Source organism: Oncorhynchus tshawytscha, linkage group LG04 (genome assembly GCF_018296145.1).
Source record: "Oncorhynchus tshawytscha isolate Ot180627B linkage group LG04, Otsh_v2.0, whole genome shotgun sequence".
In the NCBI taxonomy this organism is placed as follows: Eukaryota; Metazoa; Chordata; class Actinopteri; order Salmoniformes; family Salmonidae; genus Oncorhynchus; species Oncorhynchus tshawytscha.
In genome coordinates, this window is record NC_056432.1 from 46,092,160 (window position 1) to 46,115,384 (window position 23,225).

Sequence of the window (23,225 nt, forward strand, 5' to 3'; positions counted from 1 at the left end):
CTTTCAGGTTATGTCGATATAGGACTCCTTTTACTGTGGATATAGATACTTTTGTACCTGTTTCCTCCAGCATCTTCACAAGGTCCTTTGCTGTTGTTTTGGGATTGAGTTGCACTTATCGCACCAAAGTACATTCATCTCTAGGAGACAGAACGCGTCTCCTTCCTGAGTGGTATGATGGCTTCGTGGTCCCATGGTGTTTATACTTGCGTACTATTGTTTGTACAGATGAACGTGGTACTTTCAGGCGTTTGGAAATTGTTCCCAAGGATGAAACAGACTTGTGGAGGTCTACAAGTCTTGGCTGATTTCTTTTGATTTTCCCATGATGTCAAGCAAAGAGGCACTGAGTTTGAAGGTCGGCCTTGAAATACATCCACAAGTACACATCCAGTTGACTCAAATGATGTCAATTAGCCTATCAGAAGCTTCTAAAGCCATGACATCATGTTCTGGAATCAGACAGACATTGCCATCGTAATGCAAGGGTGCTCTCTTGGGGTTCCACACCATCCTGGGTAAACAACAGCTCACTGCTCTCCGACCAGGACTCTCATCCACAGAAGGGAGGCTTTGTAGACAGTTGTCTACATAGAAACAGCATTCTATACAGAAGCGCACATCTTCTTCATGGTCGCTGTGGTCGAACACATACTTCTGAAGGGCAAACGAGGCGCAGCAGGAGCTACATGTTGTCCCAAAGTGAAGAACCTGCCACTCATAGCCATCAGGGAAATCATCACGGATTAGGTCTCGCCACAGAAACCGGAGAAGAGGCTGATCTCGGGTAGCAAGCAGACTTGATGGAACATCCCCTTTATGTCACTGAAGAAGGACTCCAAGCAGAGTAGCTCCCAAGGTAGATCCGGGAAAGAGTTGTTCGTTCAAGCTCTTGCCACCAATATCTGAAACACTCTATTGCATCTACCGGTAGCACATTGTCGAGGGCCACCTTCAGTCTTGTCGAGGGCCACACTCTTGGGTCTTCATTGATGAAGTTGGGGATGTTAGGAGTTGGTCCACGGTAGGAGTGCTCCCGGCTGGGTGCAGTAGGGGACAGGTGAGTACCAATGACGATCAGGTGAGTAGGCCCAGCGGCGATAGTCAGGCGAATAGTCGCAGCAGCAACGGTCAGGTGAGGGCTGACGACAATGGTCACGTGAGTAATCGTAGCAGCAACAGTCAGGTGTGGGCTGACAATGGCAATCAGTTGAGGGTTTACAACGGTAATCAGGCGCAGGCTGACCGTACTCCTCAGGTGAGTAGTCCCAGCGGCGTCGGTCAGGTCAGTAGTCACGGCGGCTACAGTCAGGTGTGAGCTGATGGTGGCGATGAGGTGTAGGCGGCCCGTAGCGGCCCAGTGAGTAGTCACGGTGGCGACGGTCAGGTGTGGGCTGACGATGACGATCAGGTGTGGGCTGACGATGACGATCAGGTGTGGGCTGACCACAATGGTTAGGTTTTGACTGACATTGTCAATCATGTGAATTCAGCCCTCTAAGTGGCTGGTGATGCTCCATCTTCACTGTTGCGAGTCAACCTGGGTAATGACTTGAACGGTTGGGGACCCATTGAAGTGGATGAATTTAGCTCTTCCGATAGCTCCAGAATCTCCAGTGTCAACTGTGGACGGTGGACCACAGCTTGTTACTGCATCCGGCTCGAATGGGTTGTTTAGGAATTCGAAGGACCAATAAGAAGGGATAAAAACTTAGGTGCTGGATTTTAGGCCGGTAGCAACCACAACAGGGTGTCCGTTCAGAACATGAGGGAGCAGTAGTTTCAGTTCAAGGGTTTAATGAAGATCCACACACACACACATACACCACCACTCTCTCTTATAATAATTGTGGTTCTGTAAAGAAAATAGGAGAACTTAGGGTATGGGTAATATATAACTATTTGCATGTCAACAAACTAAACAGGCTATGTGGACCCAAACACATGTTAGATGCACAAAGAAACAATAGAGCAATGTAGAAATATATACACATTATAAATTACCATGAGCATGAGCGATCTACAACCACATTCAAATGCTAACAAATGCTAATTAGCATACCAAAAAGTAATGCATTCCGGATGACAATGCTAATGTTCATGCTAACTCTAGCGGGAGAACGAGCGCTAACTAGCTAGCTAGCAAGTTTAACACAAATTGTTCATACAGTGCATTCGGAAAGTATTCAGACCCCTTTCCCTTTTCCACATTTTGTTACATTACAGCCTTATTCTAAAATTGCAAATTTTTACTTAAAAATCATGCAATGTGATTTTCTGGATTTTTGTTTTAGATTCCGTCTCTCACAGTTGGAGTGTATCTATGAAAAAATTACAGACCTCTACATGCTTTGTAAGTAAGAAAACCTGCAAAATCGGCAGTGTATCAAATACTTGTTCTCCCCACTGTACATATGAGATGAGTAATGTAGGGTATGTAACATTATATAAAGTGGCATTGTTTAAAGTGACTAGTGATACATTTATTACATCCAATTTTTATTATTAAAGTGGCTAAAGATTTTAGTCAGTATGTCGGCAGCAGCCATTCAATGTTAGTGATGGCTGTTTAACAGTCTGATTGCCTTGAGATAGAAGCTGTTTTTCAGTCTCTCGGTCCCAGCTTTGATGCACCTGTACTGACCTCGCCTTCTGGAGGATAGTGGGGTGAACAGGCAGTGGCTCGGGTGGTTGTTGTCCTTGATGATCTTTTTGGCCTTCTTGTGACATCGGGTGGTGTACGTTTCCTGGAAGGCAGGTAGTTTGTCCCCGGTGATGCGTTGTGCAGACCTCACTACCCTCTGGAGAGCCTTGCGGTTGTGGGTGGAGCAGTTGCCGTAGCAGGCGGTGATACAGCCCGACAGGATGCTTTCGATTGTGCATCTGTAAAAGTTTGAGTGTTTTTGGTAACAAGCCAAATTTCTTCAGCCTTCTGAGGTTGAAGAGGCGCTGTTGTGCTTTATTCACCACGCTGTCTGTGTGGGTGGGTGGACCATTTCACTCTGTCTGTGATGCTGAGGAACTTAACTTTCCACCGTCTCCACTACTGTCTCGTCGATGTGGATAGGGGGGTGCTCCCTCCTGCTGTTTCCTGAAGTCCACGATCATCTCCTTTGTTTTGTTGACGTTGAGTGTTAGGTTATTTTCCTGACACCACACTCTGAGGGCCCTCACCTACTCCCTGTAGGCCATCTCGTCGTTGTTGGTAATCAAGCCTACCACTGTAGTGTCATCTGCAAACTTGATGATTGAGTTGGAGGCGTGCATGGCCACACAGTCATGGGTGAACAGGGAGTACAGGAGAGGGCTGAGAACTCACCCTTGTGAGGCCCCAGTGTTGAGGATCAGCAGGGTGGAGATGTGATTTCCTACCCTAACCACCTGGGGGGCGGCCCGTCAGAAAGTCCAGGACCCTGTTGCACAGGGGGTGGTCGAGACACAGGGTCTCGAGGTTAATGATGGGTTTAAAGGGTACTATGGTGTTAAATACTGAGCTGTAATCAATGAACAGTCAACAATGAACAGAATACTTACAAAGGTATTCTTGTCCAGATGGGTTAGGGCAGTGTGATTGCGATTACGTCGTCTGTGGACCTATTGGGGCGGTAAGCAAATTGAAGTGGGTCTATGGTGTCAGGTAGGGTGGAGGTGATGTGATCCTTGACTATTCTCTCAAAGCACTTCATGATGACGGAATTGGGTGCTACGGAAGTGAGTGCGATACTCGTTTAGCTCAGTCACCTTTCTTGGGAACAGGAACAATGGTGGCCCTCTTGAAGCATGTGGGAACAGCAGACTGGGATAGGTATTGATTGAATATGTCCGTAAACATACCAGCCAGCTGGTCTGCACATGCTCTGAGGACGCGGCTAGGGATGCCGTCTGGGCCGGCAGCCTTGCGAGGGTTAACGCGTTTAAATAATTTACTCATGTTGGCTGCGGTGAAGGACAGCCCGCAGGTTTGGGGAGCTGGCTGTGTCAGTGGCACTGTATTGTCCCCAAAGTGAGCAAAGAAGTTGTTTAGTTTGTCTGGGAGCAAGACGTCGGTGTCCACGACGGGGCTGGCTTTCTTTTTGTAATCTGTGATTGACTGTAGACCCTGCCACATACGTCTTGTGTCTGAGCCATTGAATTGCGACTCTAATGGGTCTCTATACTGATGCTTAGCTTGTTTGATTGCCTTGCGGAGGGAATAGCTACACTGTTTGTATTCGGTCATGTTTCCGGTCACCTTGCCATGATTAAAAGCAGTGGTTCACGCTTTCAGTTTTGCACGAATGCTGCCATCAATCCATGGTTTCTGGTTGGGGAAGGTTTTAATTGTCACAGTGGGTACAACATCACCGATGCACTTGCTAATAAACTCGCTCACCAAATTAGCGTATGTTGTGGTCTGAGGCAATCCGGAACATATCCCAGTCCACGTGATCAAAGCAATCTTGAAAAGTTGAATCAGATTGGTCGGACCAGCGTTGAACAGACTTGAGCATGGGTGTTTCCTTTTTATGGGCTGGAAGCTACCTAATGGAGTTGTTGTCAGATTTGCCGAAAGGAGGGCGAGGGAGGGCTTTGTAAGCTTCACGCAAGTTAGAGTAGCAATGATCCAGAATTTTGCAAGCCCAGGTCGCATTTGATATGATGATAAAAGTTAGGGAGCCTTGTTTTCAGATTAGCCTTGTTAAAATCCCCAGTTACAATAAATGCAGTCTCAGGATATGTGATTTCCAGTTTACATAGAGTACAATGAAGTTATTTTAGGGCCGTCGAGGTGTCTGCTTGGGGGGATATACACGGCTGTGATTGTAAAGGAAGAGAATTCTCTTGATAGAGAGAATCGGCATTTGATTGTAAGGAATTCTAGGTCAGGTGAACAAAATTACTTGAGTTCCTGTATGTTGTTATGATCACACCACGTCTCATGAATCACAAGGCATACACCCCCACCCTTCTTCTTACCAGAGAGATGTTTGTTTCTGTGGCACGATGGGTGAAGAAACCGGGTGGCTGTACCGACTCTGATAACATATCCCGTCATGTGCCTGTTTACTAATGACTGGCTTCCGTCTGGCCCCTCTAACATAAAGGCCTGATTGGTGAAGTGCTGCAGAGATGGTTGTCCTTCTAGAAGGTTCTCCCATAACCACAGAGGAACTCTAGAGCTCTGTCAGAGTGGCCATGCGGTTCTTGGTCACCTCCCAGACCAAGGCCCTTCTCCCCAGATTGCTCAGTTTGGCCGGGAGGCCAGCTCTAGGAAGAGTCTTGGTGGTCCCAAACTTCTTCCATTTAAGAATGATGGAGGCCACTGTGTTCATGGGGACCTTCAACTCAGCAGAAATGTTTTGGTACCCTTCCCCAGATCTGTGCCTTGACACAATCCTGTCTCTACGGATAATTCCTTTGACCTCATGGCTTGGTTCTTGCTCTGACAACTGTGGGACCTTATATAGACAGGTGTGTGCCTTTCCAAATCATGTCCAATCAATTAAATTTACCACTGGTGGACTTCAACCAAGTTGTATAAACATCCGAAGGATGATCAATGGAAACAGGATACACCTGAACTAAATTTTGAGACTGATAGCGAATGGTCTGAATACTTATGTAAACAAGATATTTCTGTTTTTTATATTTAATAAATTAGCAAACATTTCTAAAATGTTTTCAAAACCTGTCATTATGGGGTATTGTGTTTAGATTGCTGAGGATTTGTTATTTAATCAATTTTAGAATGAGGCTAAAACATAACAAAATTTGGAAACAGTCAAGGGGTCTGAATACATTCCGAAGGCACTGTATTTACAACAGACAGCTCCAAACAACAAGACATCAGGATGTTGGCACTTACATTTAGCTGCGCATACCATAAACATCAGAAAGAAAAGCAATTTCTTCTAGAATAAATTAAACTGGTTGGTCGTCAGAATGGAAACTACAGACTGCCTGAGGCCCTGCCTGGTCGGCTGGTCATGCCAACCAGGCATAAGTCCCGGGGGGAAAAGGCTGCGAAGTGGGTAATACAATTATGATGATTGGCGTGACCTTATTCCAACAGTAAGGCCAAAAGAAAGTTGGGGTCTTGGAAAGGAGATGAGTTGGCTGTTTTTACAGGTGTAATCATCTACTTCTCTGTGGACGTGGATGAACGTAAGCACCTGCCTCTGATTTGATGTGTAAGCAACATGGATGAACATCTAATTATGACGTGAGACTGTGAGAGCTGGTAGCCCATACCACCTAGACCTGTTCTCCTTCTCCCTGGGCACGCCCTCCGTGAGTGTTGCAGCACATTATCATTGTCTGTTTGAGTATGTGAATGAAACGTATAAACCTATTGATATTTGTTTGTGAGATCTGATATTGTCTGATTCCCATGCTCCACTCCTTGATGTAAAATAACCTGTTATGTTTAGCTTAGTCTTGAGGACCTCCCATCGTGTATAAAAAAGGGAGCGTAGTACAACGTTCTGGGATAGTTAATTCATCAGGAACCCACTGATAATTAGAAAACAACTTGAGTGAGATTAAAAATTGCATACAAGGACATTTACTAGGGCTTTTGCAGTGCATCGCCGGACGAACCATGTCTCGGGCCCTGAGAAGGAACATTTTAATGGACCGCCACTTGGCAATGGAGAGAATTTTGCAGTATGAGTTCATTTCCTGCAATTCTACACATTTTGTCATGTGGCAGAGAACTTTGTTACAGTGCATTTATGTTCCAAAAAATTATTTGGAGGATTACGAAAAGGAGTACTTTGGATACCAATATCCCTGTGAGGCTCCAAGGCCCATGTTGCCCAGGGTTAAGAACATATTGTATATTCAAAATATTACATTGTATTGTATTACACCCTCAAAAATTATTCCATGGATCCCTTGGCCAAAATTAGATTAATCTGTTAGTAATATTCATATTTTGGGGGGAAATTGCCATGCTGTAGAAGACGGTTGGGGGCTAGCTGATGATATCCCTCACTACCAGCCACAGGGTTGACATTTGAAATGGGTTAAAGTCAGAATGGCATTATGTCAGCACTGTAAAAAAAGAAAAGAAAAAAAGTAGTTTCAACAAATTATTATAAAGTAACTGGTTCCACAGCCTTTTTTAACTAAAAAAAAAATGGTTGGCCCAAACTCAGGCAATAATTCAGTCAACATAAAATGATGTGTTTGCTCAATTTGTCTCATATGTTCATTCAACTATTATTTGGGCATCTTAACAAAAAAAAGCTTTCAGCTGGTAACACACACTATGCTTTTAAAACTTCTTTGGGATCGGTGTCCCGTCTACGGGACAGTTGAGCTAACGTAGGCTAATGTGATTAGCATGAGGTTGTAAGTAACAAGAACATTTCACAGGAAATAGACATATCTGATATTGGCAGAAAGCTTATATTCTTGTTAATCTAACTGTCCAATTTACAGTAGCTATTACAGTGAAATAATGCCATGCTATAGTTTGAGTAGAGTGCACCATTTTTAACATGAAAAGTTATTAATAAACAAATGAGGCACATTTATTCAGTCTTGATACAAAAATGTGAACATTGATCCAATGAACCATTGCATTTGTCTAAAACGTTGCACATACACTGTTGCCATCTAGTGACCAGAATCTAATTTACACCTGGGCTGGAATGATACACTAGGGCCATTCTCTTGCATTTCAAAAATTGTATAAATAGTTTTTTCTTTGTATTATCTTTTACCAGGTCCATTCTCCTACATTCAATTCACATTTTAACAAACTTTTAAGTGTTTCCTTTCAAATGGTACCAAGAATATGCATATCCTTGCTTCAGGGCCTGAGCTGAAGCAAGGATATGTCATTTGGGTATGTCATTTTAGGCGAAAATGGGAAAAAAGGGGCAGATCCTCATACAACGTTTTTAACATAGATTATTTGACACAGGTTGACATGCGCTGTGTGTACAAAACATTAACCATGTACCAAATCTATAGTAGTGGTCCAAATGCACAACATTGTTTTACCAAATAATCACTTTATATTTCCTCTCAATTTATCAATGTTTTGTAAATCAAACACAGTACAACTGCAGATTCCAAAAAGAACACAGTCACCAAATGGATATATTCTCTGTAATATCTTTGCGCTGGACTGGTAGGCCAACACTCACCTCCTTTAAAATAACAAGTGTTAACATTGATCCTGGAACCAAAACTGGACTCTACACCGAGTGTATAAAACATTACGAACACCAGCTCTTTCCATGACAGACTGACCAGGTGAATCCAGGGTAAAAGCTATGATCCCTTATTGATGTCACCTGTTAAATCCACATCAATCAGTGTATATGAAGGGGAAGAGAAAGGTTAAGGGAAGATTTTTAAGCCTTGAGACATGGATTGTGTATGCATGCCATTCAGAGAGTGAATGGGTAAGACAAAAGCTTGAATTGCCTTTCAACATGGGCTAGCATCTTTGTGGAACAGTTTCAAAAAAAATGGTATGGTTGAGAGGAATGAGGCAAAAGGTATGGCAAATAAATCTGGCAGCCCAACTGATTGGCAAACGTACTGCAAATTAAGAAATCACGTGATTAGGCTAAATAAAAATAAACTACTACTATGAAACAAATTATATAAATAATGATAGTAAAAAGCTTTGGAGCACCTTAAATTACATTTTGGGTGGACAAGCCAACTCGGCGCCATCATTCATTGAATCAGATAGCTAATTTATCATAAAACACACTGATATTGCAAACTACTTTGACTTTTTCATTGGCAAGATAAACAAATTTAGGGATGATATGCCAGCAACAAACGCTGACACTACACATCCAAGTATATCTGACCAAATTATGAAAGACAAGAATTGTACTTTTGAATTCCGTAAAGTCAGTGTGGAAGAGGTGAAAAAATGGTTGTCTATCAACAATGACAAGCCACTGGCGTCTGACAATCTGGATGGAAAATTACTGAGGATAATATCGGACTCACCACCTGGATTTGGCCTTATGTAGCGAAATGTGAAATTGTGTTTTTTACATTGGATAACAGTAGACATTGGATAAATGGTATATCATACACTGCATTTGAGGAACAATGGGAAAGTAATTCTGCTTTTGAGAAAATCGCCTTTGAATGTTTTGGTATCTAGTGAAGAGCTATTTGTCGACACCCATTCAGCATCGTTCACACTTAAGCTTTAGCCCCACCCATCTCGTTTCGCTCTCAGAGCGCAGACTTCACGATCTGGCCGATGACTTGTTTTACCTCTTGGATAACATGAAAAACAGACTAACCAGCTCTGCTGGCAACAATTTCATTACGCTTTTTTGCAGACGTTTACTGATACCGGCCATATTCAACGGGGGATGTACACACGTCACGTAATGTTAGCTTGTTAAAACAACAATGAACAAAGTGCCAACACTGCCTAACATTAGGCTCTAACTAGAAAAGCAAACAGCTCTGGGGAATGAATAATAACGTCCGCCAGGGAGCCAGCCAGCTAACAGTATACTTTAGCTTAAGACATAGCTGGCTATCTAGGTAAACAATGAACCTTACTAGGTAAACAACGTTTACGATCACACATGTCACAAAGTTAGCTAAAGAGCCAGCCAGCTAAACAACAATAAGCAAAGTGGCAACAATGTCTCAGTAGGCTGGACACATGACATTCTGTTGTCATCAGAGGCCACAAAATACCTTTCGCGCTTGGAATTCTGAGCTCCCCCCATTGTTTTCATATGGAGATGCACGCTGGTATATTTCGCCAAATATCTCGCAATGTGTATATTCTGATTTTTTTCAAGTCGGACACGTATTCTGTTGCCATCAAACGCTAGAACAGAAATAGTCAGAAGTTGCCATTTTTTCCCTACTTCCTAATTATGCAGACATAAGCACACTTGGCACCATCGAGGTTCGGATGTTTACTTTCTACACAAGTTATTTTTCAGTTACGTCCTAAGAACAGATTGTAGTGGTCAAATAAAAAGGGATACATTTTTTGGTGCCATTTAGGGGCGAAATGTAATTCTAAGCGTCACTCCAGTCAAAACAGACTGTGAATGTTCGACTCCATTAATTTTCTATGGGTTTGCACAAGTGTTCCAGCTTAACCAACGTTCTTTTGCCATTTTTCAGCCTTGGGTGAATTTGGACTCTTCTATTGTCCAGCCTAGCCACAGTGCTGGGAACTAACCAACCAGGTCCAATGTTAGCTAGACTAACTAGAAAAGCAAACGATCTGGGAAACAAATAATGACGTCAGCTAGCTAGCTAACAGTACACTTTAGCTTGAATTAAAACCACTTTCTGTCAAAATTAGAAATGTATAATATATGACGATAAACTATCTTATTTTTACGTTCAAACGGCTCTCCTGTGAAGTCGTGACTTGCGACATATGCCTAGTTTCCTGAATCGGGTCACGTATTGCCACTCCTATTTTTCACATCTTCAATTTAAGCCTGCAAGAAAGTGTGTGCCCTCAGCCCTGGAGGGAAGCTAAAGTCATTCTGCTACCCAAGAGTAGCAAAGCCCCCTTTACTGGCTTAAGTAGCCGACCTATCAGTCTGTTACCAACCCTTAGTAAACTTCTGGAAAAAATTGTGTTTGATCAGATAAAATGCTATTTTACAGTAAACAAATTGACAACAGACTTTTAGCATGCAAATAGGGAAGGAAACTCAACAAGCACGGCAATGAAATCAATTACTGATGATTAGCTGAGAGAAATTGATGATTGTGGGGGCTTTCTTGTTAGACTTCAGTGCAGCTTTTGACATTATCGATCATAGTCTGATGCTGGACAAACTTGTGTTAGGGCATTACACACCCTGCTAAAATGTGGATAAAGAGTTACTTGTCTAACAGAACACAGAGGGTGTTCTTTAATGGAAGCCTCTCAAACATAATCCAGGTAGAAGCAGGATTTCCCAGGGTAGCTGTTTAGGCCCCTTGCTTTTTTCAATCTTTACTAACGACATGCCACTGGCTTTGAGTAAGGCCAGTGTGTCTATGTATACGGACTCAACACGAAATACATCAGCTACTACAGCAACTGAAACACTTAACGAAAAGCTACAGTTTCAGCATGGCTAGCAAGGAATAAGTTAGTCCTAAATATTTCCTAAACTAAAAGCATTGTATTTCGGACAAATCATTCACTAAACCTTTAACCTCAACTAGATCTCGTAATGAATCATGTGGAAATTGAGCAAGTTGAGGTGACTAAACTGCTTGGAGTTACCCTGGATTGTAAAGCTGTCATGGTCAAAACATATTGATACAACAGTAGCTAAAATGGGGAGAAGTCTGTCCATGATAAAGCACTGCTCTGCCTTCTCAACGACACTATCAACAAGGCAGGTCCTACAGGCCCTGGTTTTGTCACACCTGGACTACTGTTCAGTCGTGTGGTCAGGTGCCACAAAGAGGGACTCAGGAAAATTTCAGTTGGCTCAGAACAGGGCAGCACAGCTGGCCCTTAAAAGTGTACAGAGAGCTAACATTAATGACATGCATGTCAATCTCTCACAGCTCAAAGTGGAAGAGAGACTGACTTCCTCATTACTTGTTTTTGTAGGAGGTGTTGACAAGCTGAAGGTACCGAGATATCTGTTTAAAATACTAACACACAGCTCGGACACACATGCATACCTCACAAGACATGCCACCAGAGATCTCTTCACAGTCCCCAAGTCCAGAACAGACTATAGGAGGTGCACAGTACTACATGGAACTCTATTCCACATCAGGTAACTGATGCAAGCAGTAGAATCAGATTTAAAAAGCAGGTAAATATACACCTTATGGAACAGCGGGGACTATGAAGTAACACAAACATAGACACAGATACATGCATACAAACACATGATAACATACGCACTATACAAAGATGTACATATGGATTTTGCGTTGTAGATATTATAGTGGAGTGTGGGCCTGAGGGCACACACTTAGTATGTTGTGAATTCTGTAATGAATGTATTTTTATACACAATTATATAACTGCCTTAATTTTGCCTTGGCATCAGCTAATGTGGATCATAATAAATACAAATACAAACACCTTGTAGAGTCCATGCCCTGACAAATTGAGGCTTTTCTGAGGTCCAAAGGGGGTGCAACTCAATATTAGGAAGGTGTTGCTAATGTTTGTACACTCAGTGTACATTATTACTTTGCATGGTCATTTATACAGTGATTATGCAACATATCTTTTGGTTCACAGCATGCCGATCATCCTGCTATGCCACCATGTTTGTATCAATTCTCAGTTAATCCAACTATACTTTTGACAGATCTGATATTTACTTTGAAGTGCAAAGTGTAGCAATAAAAAAATCAGTCATTGACACAGACATGGTGGTGCAGCAGGAAGCTCAGTATGCCTTGAACCAACCGGTTGTGAGTTCAAATCCCAGGTATGAATAATTGAATAATAATTACTGTATAAATGATCATGTACTTTGTGTTAAACATGTACGTTGAAATTATTGAATGTCAAAAGCACCGTCTGTGTGTAACTAGTTCCACAACATTTTAAATTGACTGAAAGTTCTCAAGTTGAAGCCAAGTTTGGCTCAACTAAAAATTGTAAGTTCAGGTAACACTTTGATCAAATAGTTGAGTAAACTAAAAAAAGTGTGGAACCAGTTTCTTAATTATAATTAGTTTAAACAACTATAATTTTTTCCAGTTAGGATGTGTGTATGTCTGTGTGTTTTTGCACATGTACATACACGTAACTGCCAAAATAAAGGAAATCCCAACAAAGTGGCTTAATAGGGCATTTGGCCACCACGAGCCAGAACCGCTTAGATTCTACAAGTGTCTGGAACTCTGTTGGTGGGATGTGAGACCATTCTTCTACAAGAAATCCCATCATTTAGCGTTGATGGTAGTGGAAAACACAGTCTCAGGGATCGCTCCAGAATTTCCCAAATTCTGGAGTGTCGGAAGTGTCGGAAGATAGTTTGCCGGGAGTGGTGGTCAAAACGGGGGACGTGGTACCCTCCAGTCGAGGCTGGCCGAAGTCAGGTGACTGGGGGATGGAGTCCTGATGAGACGACATCACACCATTCTGGTACTGGGCCTGCGAGATCTGAGAGAAAGGAAGGGAGAGATGGAGGGAGAAGGAAGGAGAAAGGGATGGAGAGAGGGAGAGAGCGAAAGAGAGACTAGAGTAAGAGGAACAATGATCATTGTAGGTTATGGTTGGGAATCCTTTCAAATGTATTGTATTTCTAAAGCTTGGCATTTGCTTTGATATAATTATGCAGAGAATTCAGTCTCTTAACTTTCTGCACCTTAGCTACTTTGTTGTGTTAGATTTCTCCAATGGATGATGGTCCTCCTTACCTTGACAAACTGCAGGTCTGTGAGAGCTCGTACGTAAAAGTCGGGGGTGTATGTTGGTGAGGGGATAGTGAACTGAGTAACGAGCTGGCTATTGCTGCCGCTGACAGACAGAGACGCTGTACTATCTTCAGCGCTCAGAGATGCTGTCCTGTTCAAACCACTGATGTGTGACGGACAGCGGAACCCTGAAACACACACATAAAATGTAGCGTTAGTCAGCAAAAAAAAACACACATGTGCAGACGCATGCACACAAGGATATGGCGATGGCACACAAAAAATGCATACACACTCTAACACAGGTAAAACTGTAATGAACTGGTAGGCTAAATGTGAATAATGTGAATGCCACTGTCAAACCAGGCAAAGGTGCATTCTAGAGACATTAATACAGTTAATGCAAGAGACATTACTTCTCAAAGCAAACACACATACAAACACACACATATCCACTTTATGTTAAAATGGCCTGTGAGAGAAAGTCAGAAGTGAAACACACACACACAAGACATCTGTTAATTTCACACTGATACCACCAAATGTTGCACTTCGGAATGTTAGGCTACCATTGAATAACATACGATGCCAGTGCCTCAGTGAAGCAGAGCCACATGGATTTATAAAACACCTTAGCTGTCTGAACAGCAAAAAGGCACATGGAATCTGATATTTCAAGACACTCCAACTTGCTGTTTGGACAGTCAGAATTACGAAACTGATTTGAAAAACAAATGACCCCATTTTGAAATCATCAGACCCAACATGGAAATTAGCATTAAAACTACACAATTTTCTCTGCATCCCATGGCAACGTTTATTGAATTGCAGGTAATTAGTCTTAAACTTACAAAATGTTGTCTCTGCCAACAAGAGGCGTGTGGACCGTTTTTGTCATGAACAGTGCTTGTGCCTATAGATATAGACGTGGTGTGTGCGCAATGCTGGAAGGGGGGCCTGAGTGAAAAGGTTTGGGAACACCTGGAGTACAGTAGAGTATGGTACAGTACAGTAGTTTAATTCAATGGAGTAGAGTATGGGACAGTAGAGTTTAATTCCGTAGAGTACAGTATAGTGAATTAAAGTTTAATTCAATAGAGTAGAGTACAGTTGAATTCAGTAGAGTACAAAACAGTACACTATACTTTACTTTTCTTTGCTTTACCTGTACTCTAATGTGCTCTACTGTATTGTACTTTACTATAATTTTCTTTACTGTACTGTACTCTGCTGTGCTTTACTGTACTATACTGTACTGTTCTTTCCAAACTTGTGAAAGATAGATTTGCATTTGCCAAGGCAGTAGCTTCTCTGCCTGGGGTCCAAACACATCAAGGCACTTACATTGCATATAAAACAAAATATAAAATATAGACGTCTATGATTGGTTCCGTGGATGTTGAAATCACGGCCTGTCCAGACTGCACCAAAAAAGACTCTCGGTCCGGATGGGACCAAAAAAAGATGTCCTTAAGACTTCGCCTGACCATAAATGCTTAGTGGGATGCCTCTGTTGACTGGAAACGTTATTTTGCTGAAACCGAATTGTTTAGATTTGGTTTATCAAGGGCGCCAGGCTACGGAAACGTCGGCAATGTGCCATCTGTCCGTAAACAACGGCTCGTGCGGGACGAAGTAAAATATAATTTGCTGAAGGAGCAATCACAAAGCACTCCTAACCAATAAATTGGAAAACTGTATGCCCTCCATGACAGTGCCATAATAATAACAAGTCCTAAACCAGGGGTTCACAAACTTTTGGCCTGTGACCCCATTTTGAGATCAAATTCTTTTCACAATCCGGCCAGTGTTTACTTTTGTAATTGACACTGTGACAAAAATCTGTCAAAAATACTGTCAGACTGATTTGTAAGTATGGTTTGAAGTGAATGAAATGCATCAGAAAGGTATTGGGAAGTTTAGGAAAACATCAAGGAAGCTCATTCAGCAATAATTGTGTGAATGTGCTTATTTATATAATGAATATGAGTTTGCGGGGATAAAATAATTCAATATTAAAGAATTAAACCTCTCACTAAAAGCATCAGTCATACGAAGGTTATACTTAAACCTGAACTGGAGAACCAGATGCTTTTAGTGAGAGGTTTAATTCTTTAATATTGAATTATTTTATCCCCCCCAAACTCATCACTTGTTCAAAAATTGAATTTTTCACTTTATCCAGATTACAACCTCTCACTTTCAGTTAATCGAAAATGGATCATTTTCAAAATATCTCCCTTTCAAAAACAAGCCATACACAAAGCTGGTTGTAATTTCAGTTCCATCCTCCAGAAAAGACAGAATAAATAGTATGACAAAATATACAAATGGATTAAAAAATATATATTATGAAAAAAGGAATTATCTTTGTTACTGATATTATGAATAGGAAAGGTGGAGTTATGGAACTATATATGGAAACGTTTGCTCTATCCAAATTGGAGGCAAGTGGAAGGGGTAGATGGTAGGAAATAAGTTTGTTTGCCCTTTATTTGCCTTTACAACAAAAAATGTAATAAATACATATCAGTTTTACTATAGGACCAATTTGATCTTGTCCCATGTTTTCCTCAGATTACACAGACCCACAAAGAATGTGAAAACAAATCCAATTTTGATAAACTCTCATATCTATTGGTTGAAATACCAGTGTGCAATCACAGCAGCAAGATTTGTGACCTGTTGCCACAAGGAAAGGACAACAAGTGAAGAACAAACACCATTGTAAATTCAACCCACATTTATGTTGATTTATTTCCCTTTTGTACTTATCGATTTGCACATCGTTACAACACTATATATAGCCATAATATGCCATTTGAAATGTCTCGAGTCCTTTGTAACCTTTGTGAGTGTAATGTTTACTGTTTATTTTTGATTGTTTATTATCTAGTTCACTTGCTTTGGCAATGTAAACATATGTTTCCCATGACAATAAAGCCCCTTGAATTTAATTTTGAATTGAGAGGAGAGAGAGAAAGATTGAGAGAGAGAGAGAGAGAGGAGAGAGAGAAACAGACAGAGCATATCATGGAAGAGAGAGAGGACTTGCCTAACGTGGGAGCACTGAGGGCCATGACACCGTAGAAGGAGAATGGTCCTGTCTCAAACTTCATGTTTTCGTTCCCGGCCTCCACTTCCACTCGCCCCTGAGAGACACAGAGAAACACAGACAATGGATCAGGGACAAGCAACAACACAGGGTGTCACTGTAATATTAAAATCTTGGGCGTTCCTGAGATGACAGAAAACAAAGACATGATACAGTCCCTACAGAGGAAATCCCGAATAAGCTGGAATGCCAGTTTGAGAGGCCACTTGAGATACAGTCCCCCACAGGCCCACCCAGAAGAGAGCAGAAAGAGGGAGGCCTGCCGCGGCCCATCAAATCAAATTTTATTGGTCACATACACATATTTAGAAGATGTTATTGCGGGTGTAGCAAAATGCTTGTGTTCGTAGCTCCAACAGCGCAGTAGTATCTAACAATTCACAACAATACATACATCTAAAAGTAAAATAATGGAATTAAGAAATTTATAAATATTAGGATGAGCAATGTCGTAGTGGCATTGACAAAAATACAGTAGAATAGCATACAGTATATACATATGAGATGAGTAAAGCAGTATGTAAACATTATTAAAGTGGCCAGTGATTCCATGTCTATGTATATAGGGCATCAGCCTCTAGGGTGTAGGGTTGAGTAGCCGGGTGGTAACCGGCTAGTGAGGGCTATTTAACAGTCTGATGGCCTTGAGATCTTTTTCAGTCTCTCAGTCTCAGCTTTGATGCACCTATACTGACCTCGCCTTCTGGATGATAGCGGGGTGAACAGGCTGTGGCTCGGGTGGTTGATGTCCTTCGTGATCTTTTTAGCCTTCCTGTGAAATCGGGTGCTGTAGGTGTCCTGGGGGGCAGGCAGAGTGCCCCCCGGTGATGTGCTGGGCAGACCGTACCACCCTCTGGAGAGCCCTGCGGTTATGGGCAGTGCAGTTGCCGTACCAGGCAGTGATACAGACCGACAGGATGCTCTCAATTGTGCATCTGTAAATGTTTCTGAGGGTCTTAGGGGCCAAGCCTCATTTCTTTGTTATTTCTACATTATCAGGTGAAGGAGGATATTCTCAGAGCAGCGAGAGAGAAGAGACAGGTGACATGGCAGGAATCTACAATTATGTTCTTCCCAGTCTATTCCAAATGAGTTAACGACCGGAGGATGGCATTCAAACAGGTAAAAACTGAGATAAAACTCAATGAAGCCAGGCACAAGTTTGACTCACCAGACGAAGCCTCAGCTTCATCCAGAGAAGATCCGCCAGAGAGAACCATTGAACCCAGAATTCTATTGGATGCAGGACTATCAAGGTCTGTCATTAATAATCATTACTATTAATAATAATAGACTCAGCCCTAGGGCTGGATTTGCCTGGACTGTTTCTTACCAGTAGGCTATTTTTATTTAATGTTTTTCTCAACAACAAAGAAATCTTTATATTTTTTAAGGGCCTTCAGATTAGCTCTATTTAAAGATTAAGTGTGAATTCAATGCAAAGCTATGCTTTTCCAGTAGGTGGTGACAAAGAACTATAGCCATAGATATAACAATGAGACAGATATTCCACAGGATGTAGAAATGTGAAGCAATCGCTTCACGTTTCCAGTCACTACCAATTACAGTGCATTCGGAAAGTATTCAGACCCCATGACCTTAATGAAAAACTGCTCCAGAGCACTCAGGACCTCAGACTGGGGTGAATGTTCACCTTCCAACAGGACAACGACCCTAAGTACACCGCCAAGACAACGCAGGAGTGGCTTTGGGACAAGTCTCTGAATGACCTTGAGTGGCCCAGCCAAAGCCCGGACTTGAACCCGATCAAACCTGAAAATAGCTGTGCAGCGACGCTCCCCATCCACCCTGACAGAGCTTGAGAAAATCTGCAGAGAAGAATTGGAGAAATTTGTCTAGTACAGGTGTGCCAAGCTTGTAGTGTCATACCCAAGAAGACTCAAGGCTGTAATCTCTGCCAAAGGTGCTTCAACAAAGTACTGAGTAAAGGGTCTGAATACTTATGTAAATGTATATATTTCAGTTTTTTTATATACATTTGCAAAAAATTCTAAAAACCTGTTTTTGCTTTGTCATTATGGGTTATTGTGTGTAGTTTTATGAGGAAAATAATAAGCCTGTAACATAACTAAATGTGGAAGAACTGTACATACTGTCACGTTCGTCGTATAGAGGAAACCAAGGCCGAGCGTGGTCCCCGGACTGGGGACCGTCGCTGGAGACCCTGGCCTGGAGACCCCGGGCTGTGGCCCGTCGCTGGAGGCTCCGGACTGTGGCCCGTCGCTGGAGGCTCCGGACTGTGGCCCGTAGTTGGAGGCTCCGGACTGTGGCCCGTAGTTGGAGGCTCCGGACTGTGGCCCGTAGTTGGAGGCTCCAGACTGTGGCCCGTAGTTGGAGGCTCCGGACTGTGGCCCGTAGTTGGAGGCTCCGGACTGGGTACTGTCACAGGACGCTCTGGACTGGGTACTGTCGCTGGACGCTCTGGACTGAGTACTGTCGCCGGATGCTCTGGACTGGGTATTGTCGCCGGACGCTCTGGACTGCCGAGGCGCACTGTAGGCCTGGTGGGTGGTTCCGGGACTGGTGGTACTGGGCTGGGGACACGCACCTCAGGGCGAGTGCGGGGAGGAGGAACAGGGCGTACTGGACTGTGGAGGCGCACTGGAGGTCTGGAGTGTAGAGCTGACAACCCATCCTGGCTGGATGTTTATTTGCAGGGCGCTGGCACAGGACGCACTGGGCTGTGCAGACTCACAGGAGACACAGTACGCAGAGCCGGCGCAGGATATCCTGGTCCAAGGAGGTACACTGGAGACCAGGAGCGCTGAGCCGGCACCCTCCTTCCTGGCTGGATGCCCATTCTAGCCCAGCCAATGCAAGGAGCTGGAATAGAGCGCACCGGGCTAGAATAGCATACTGGAGACACCGTGCGTTCCACCGCATAACACCACGCCTGACCAGTAACAGGAGTTGTCTCAGGTCTCCAACCTGACTCATGCAATCTTCTCGTGTGACCCCCAAAAATGTTTCTTGGGGCTCCCTCTCGGGCTTCAGTGCTAGCCGTGTACCCTCATAGCATCACCGTTCCTCCCGTGCTATCTCCACCTGCCTCCATGGTAGGCGATCCTCTCCTGCCAGTATTTCCTCCCACATCCAGGATCCTTTACCGTCCAGTATTTCGTCCCATGTCCATGCTGTCTGCTCCAAACGCTGCTCCTCCTTTTCACGCTGCTTGGTCCTTTTATGGTGGGTTGTTCTGTCACGTTCGTCGTATAGAGGAGACCAAGGCGCAGCGTGGTAAGTGTACATAACTCTAATGAAAGAGAGAACACTGAACAAAACTATACAAAACAACAAAACGAACAGTGAAACTATATGGCTAGTGCAGAACAGGCAACTAAACATAGAATAACAACCCACAAAATAACCAAAGAACATGGCTACCTAAATATGGTCCCCAAACAGAGACAACGATAAACAGCTGCCTCTGATTGAGAACCAATCTAGGCAACCAATGACATATAAACACCTAGACTAGAAAATCCCCTAGACATACAAAACCCCTAGACAATAAAAGATAAACAAACCACCCTTGTCACACCCTGACCTAACCAAAATAATAAAGAAAACAAAGATAAGTAAGGTCAGTGCGTGACACATACGCTTGCTATGACTTCTTTATAACTCAATGACCAATATAGCTGAATTAAAATGTGGAACCTTAAATGGATTAACCATGTAATCAAGAAAAAGAAAACGTTAGCATTTCTCAAGTCTTCTAAGGTGGATATAGCTTTTGTACAGGAGACACATTTGAATAAAAGGAATCAGAAAAACGAAAATGCTCTTGGGTGGGAAAGGCTTTCTCTGGCCCAGGTACAGGCATATGCAGGGGAGTATCTATTCTCATACATAAGGAAGGCCGTGAACTTAACCAAAGTGCTAATTGATTCAGATAGACGTTATATAATAGTTTACAGGCTCTGGATGGGAACTTCAGGTGTTCTTTGCAATATACTGCATATGCACAGGCACAATTTTTTTCATGTCTTATCTTAACTCTCTTAGAACTGGGTGACATCCAAATATTGTTGGCGGGTGATTGGCAGCTGCAATAAGACTTCTAGCTAGGGATATAGGCTTAAAAGATACCTAGAGGTTAATGTACCCGATGGGAGGGACTATTCTTTCTCCCCCCCCACCCACAATGTTTACTTTGGGATTGATTACTTCCTAATCTCACAGTTACTATTGGATATATCTCTCAGTGCTACTATAGGTCATATTATAATTTCAGACCATGCTCCTGTGTTCATATGCCTTTCCAAGTTTTCACAGACTCCTAAGAGCCGCAAGTTGTACTTGAACATGTCTCTGTTAAAATATAGTATATTCATCAAAATGATTAGTGATGAAATATCTATTTTTTTAGCAAACTAGCAAGAGGCAGGAAAGTACTCTGACGGTTTGGAGAGATACTCTTAAAGCATATTTGAGGAGGAGGATTATATCTTATGCTTCATTCAAGAAAAAGACAGCCAATCTACTCTCCACCAAAGTAGAATGTTAGCTTAAGGCACTTGACACCTTATACACCCTAAACAGAGACAGAACTAAGTTAAACAAGATAATCGCTACTATGAGTTTAATAGATTATATCATAAAAAAGCTGAGTTTGCACTGTTCCACCTTAACCAATCTTACTGGGAGATGGGTGAAAAACCTGGCCGCTTGCTGACATACAGACTAAAGCTGCAAAACAGTAGGAACCATATAGCTGGCATACGGTTGCAAGATTGTGCAATTTCTACCTCTTCAAAGCAGATAAATGAGGAGTTTAGAGGCTTCTACAACACCCTTTATACATCACAGGGTGTACTGGACAAACAAAAGTTGGATAGCTTGGTTGCACACCTGAATTTACCACAACTCTCAGATAAGAATAGAGATTATTTAGATGCACCACTTACGGTTGAAGAGATCTCTTAAGTTTTCAAGAATATGCCTTCTAACAAGCCTCCCTTCTGACTTCTATAAAAAGTTTGAGACAATTATTACTCCAGGTTTGCTAGAGGTAAATGCATATAAAGTTGGATCTTTTCAGCAATTATCTCTCATCCACAAAAAAGATCCACTTGACCCGATAGGATATCAGCCTATTTCTCTTATTAATAATGATGAAAAGATCTTAGCAAAAATGCTTTAAACAGATCGTCGGTCATTGGTAGCATCATCAACCTGGATCAGACTGGCTTTATCCCCCACTTACACGATTTGGCATTTAAGACGTTATATGACACTCCTTATGCCTGTGTTTTAACGAATGGTCTCATATCCAACCCTTTCCAGTTAAATAGAAATACAAGATAGGGATGGCCTTTAAGCTCCGGTCTATTTGTGCTAGCTTTGGCCCAGAAACTGAGAGGTCACCAAATCTGGTCAGAGAGCGACGCCTTCATGGCACGCCAATGACGCGGCCGGTCTTCACTTGATCGAATCTAACTTTGTAAAATAATCACCAATCAGGGTGAAACAAAGCTAGCTAGATAGCCAATGAGCTGAGCCAATGAGCTGAGCTTTACGAGAGTATCAGGAAACCCTGTATCCGTCGCAAAATGTAGCTGCTAACCTTGTGCAACAGCATGCCTTTTCGTTTTGGACAAAAATTATGAGAATTTTCAGAGTTAGGGAGCTATGAAAACTGGTTGTTTTGCAAATATTGAACTTGCAATATGGCTACTAATACTGAAAAGCTGAATCAAAGTCCAAGTATACAGATTTGCCGATATTCTTGCAGAAAAAGTTAATATGAATGCAAATGTCTCCTTCACGATTTGCCCAAATGTAGCTGGGTGACTTCACAGTAAATGTCATGCCGTTTGCACATACTTCAAGTTATCCATCTGAACCTTTGCACATACACTGCGGCCATCTTGTGGACACCATCGGAATTACAACCAGAGTCATGGCTAGAAGTGGGACCTTTCTGTTGCATTTCAAAGATGGCAGTAGAAAAAAAATGGTTGTTTTTTTCATTGTATTTTCATCTACCAGATCTATTGTGTTATATTCTCCTACATTCAAGTGTTTCCTTTCAAATGGTACAAATGATCCTTGCTTCAGGGCCTGAGCTACAGGCAGTTAGATTTAGGTATGTCATTTTAGGTGAAAATTGGAGAAAAAAAAGGGGGCTAAGTTTTATTAATTGATAAAAAAGTATATATATTTTTGGGATTGTTTTAATCTTACGGTATAATCTTTGTAAATGATATCATAAATAGGACTGGTGGAGTTATGTCACACATGCAGCTAACAAAAATATATGGAAATGTCTGCTCTACTCAAAATTACAACTAACTAATTGCAGCATTACTGCAAAAATGGAAGAGGCAAGTTGAAGGGGAAGAAAGTAAGGAACTCGTCTAATGGCCCTGCATTAAAGACCAAAATCTAATAAAGAAAATAGTGATATATAAAAAATGATTCCAGTTTATTTAAAGGACCAGAAAATTGACATTTACATGGAGCTAACTCCGTAAATAGCACTGCTCGGTGATTTAACAACTCATAGTCAATCGATCAATAATATAATAATACTCTTAGCAAAAATGTATTAATTAATTTACAATCGGTAGAAACTATGAGGATAGAAAGGTTCAGAACTTTTGTGAAACATCACAGTACAGTTGAAAAATATATGGCAGATACAAATCAAAACTGGATGGTCTTCAGAGATAGATGGGAGGGGTTGAGGGTAGCTGAAGGATGGGACTAAAAATAAACAGAAGTAACAAACAAAAGTAACACAGTA

At 42.2% G+C, this 23,225-nt stretch overlaps 1 protein-coding gene across 1 annotated transcript in view; it reads right to left on the reverse strand.

Moving 5' to 3' along the window:
* Positions 1-12,898: 12,898 nt before the first annotated feature.
* Positions 12,899-23,225, reverse strand: part of LOC112249539 (metal transporter CNNM4-like) — a 48,144-nt gene continuing 37,817 nt past the window's right edge. Inside the window, exons 5-7 of the mRNA XM_024419343.2 lie at positions 16,394-16,490; positions 13,342-13,526; positions 12,899-13,084 (exon numbers count right to left, since the gene is read on the reverse strand). Coding sequence (XP_024275111.2) covers positions 12,899-13,084; positions 13,342-13,526; positions 16,394-16,490 — 468 coding nt within the window. The remainder of the gene's footprint in view (positions 13,085-13,341; positions 13,527-16,393; positions 16,491-23,225) is intronic.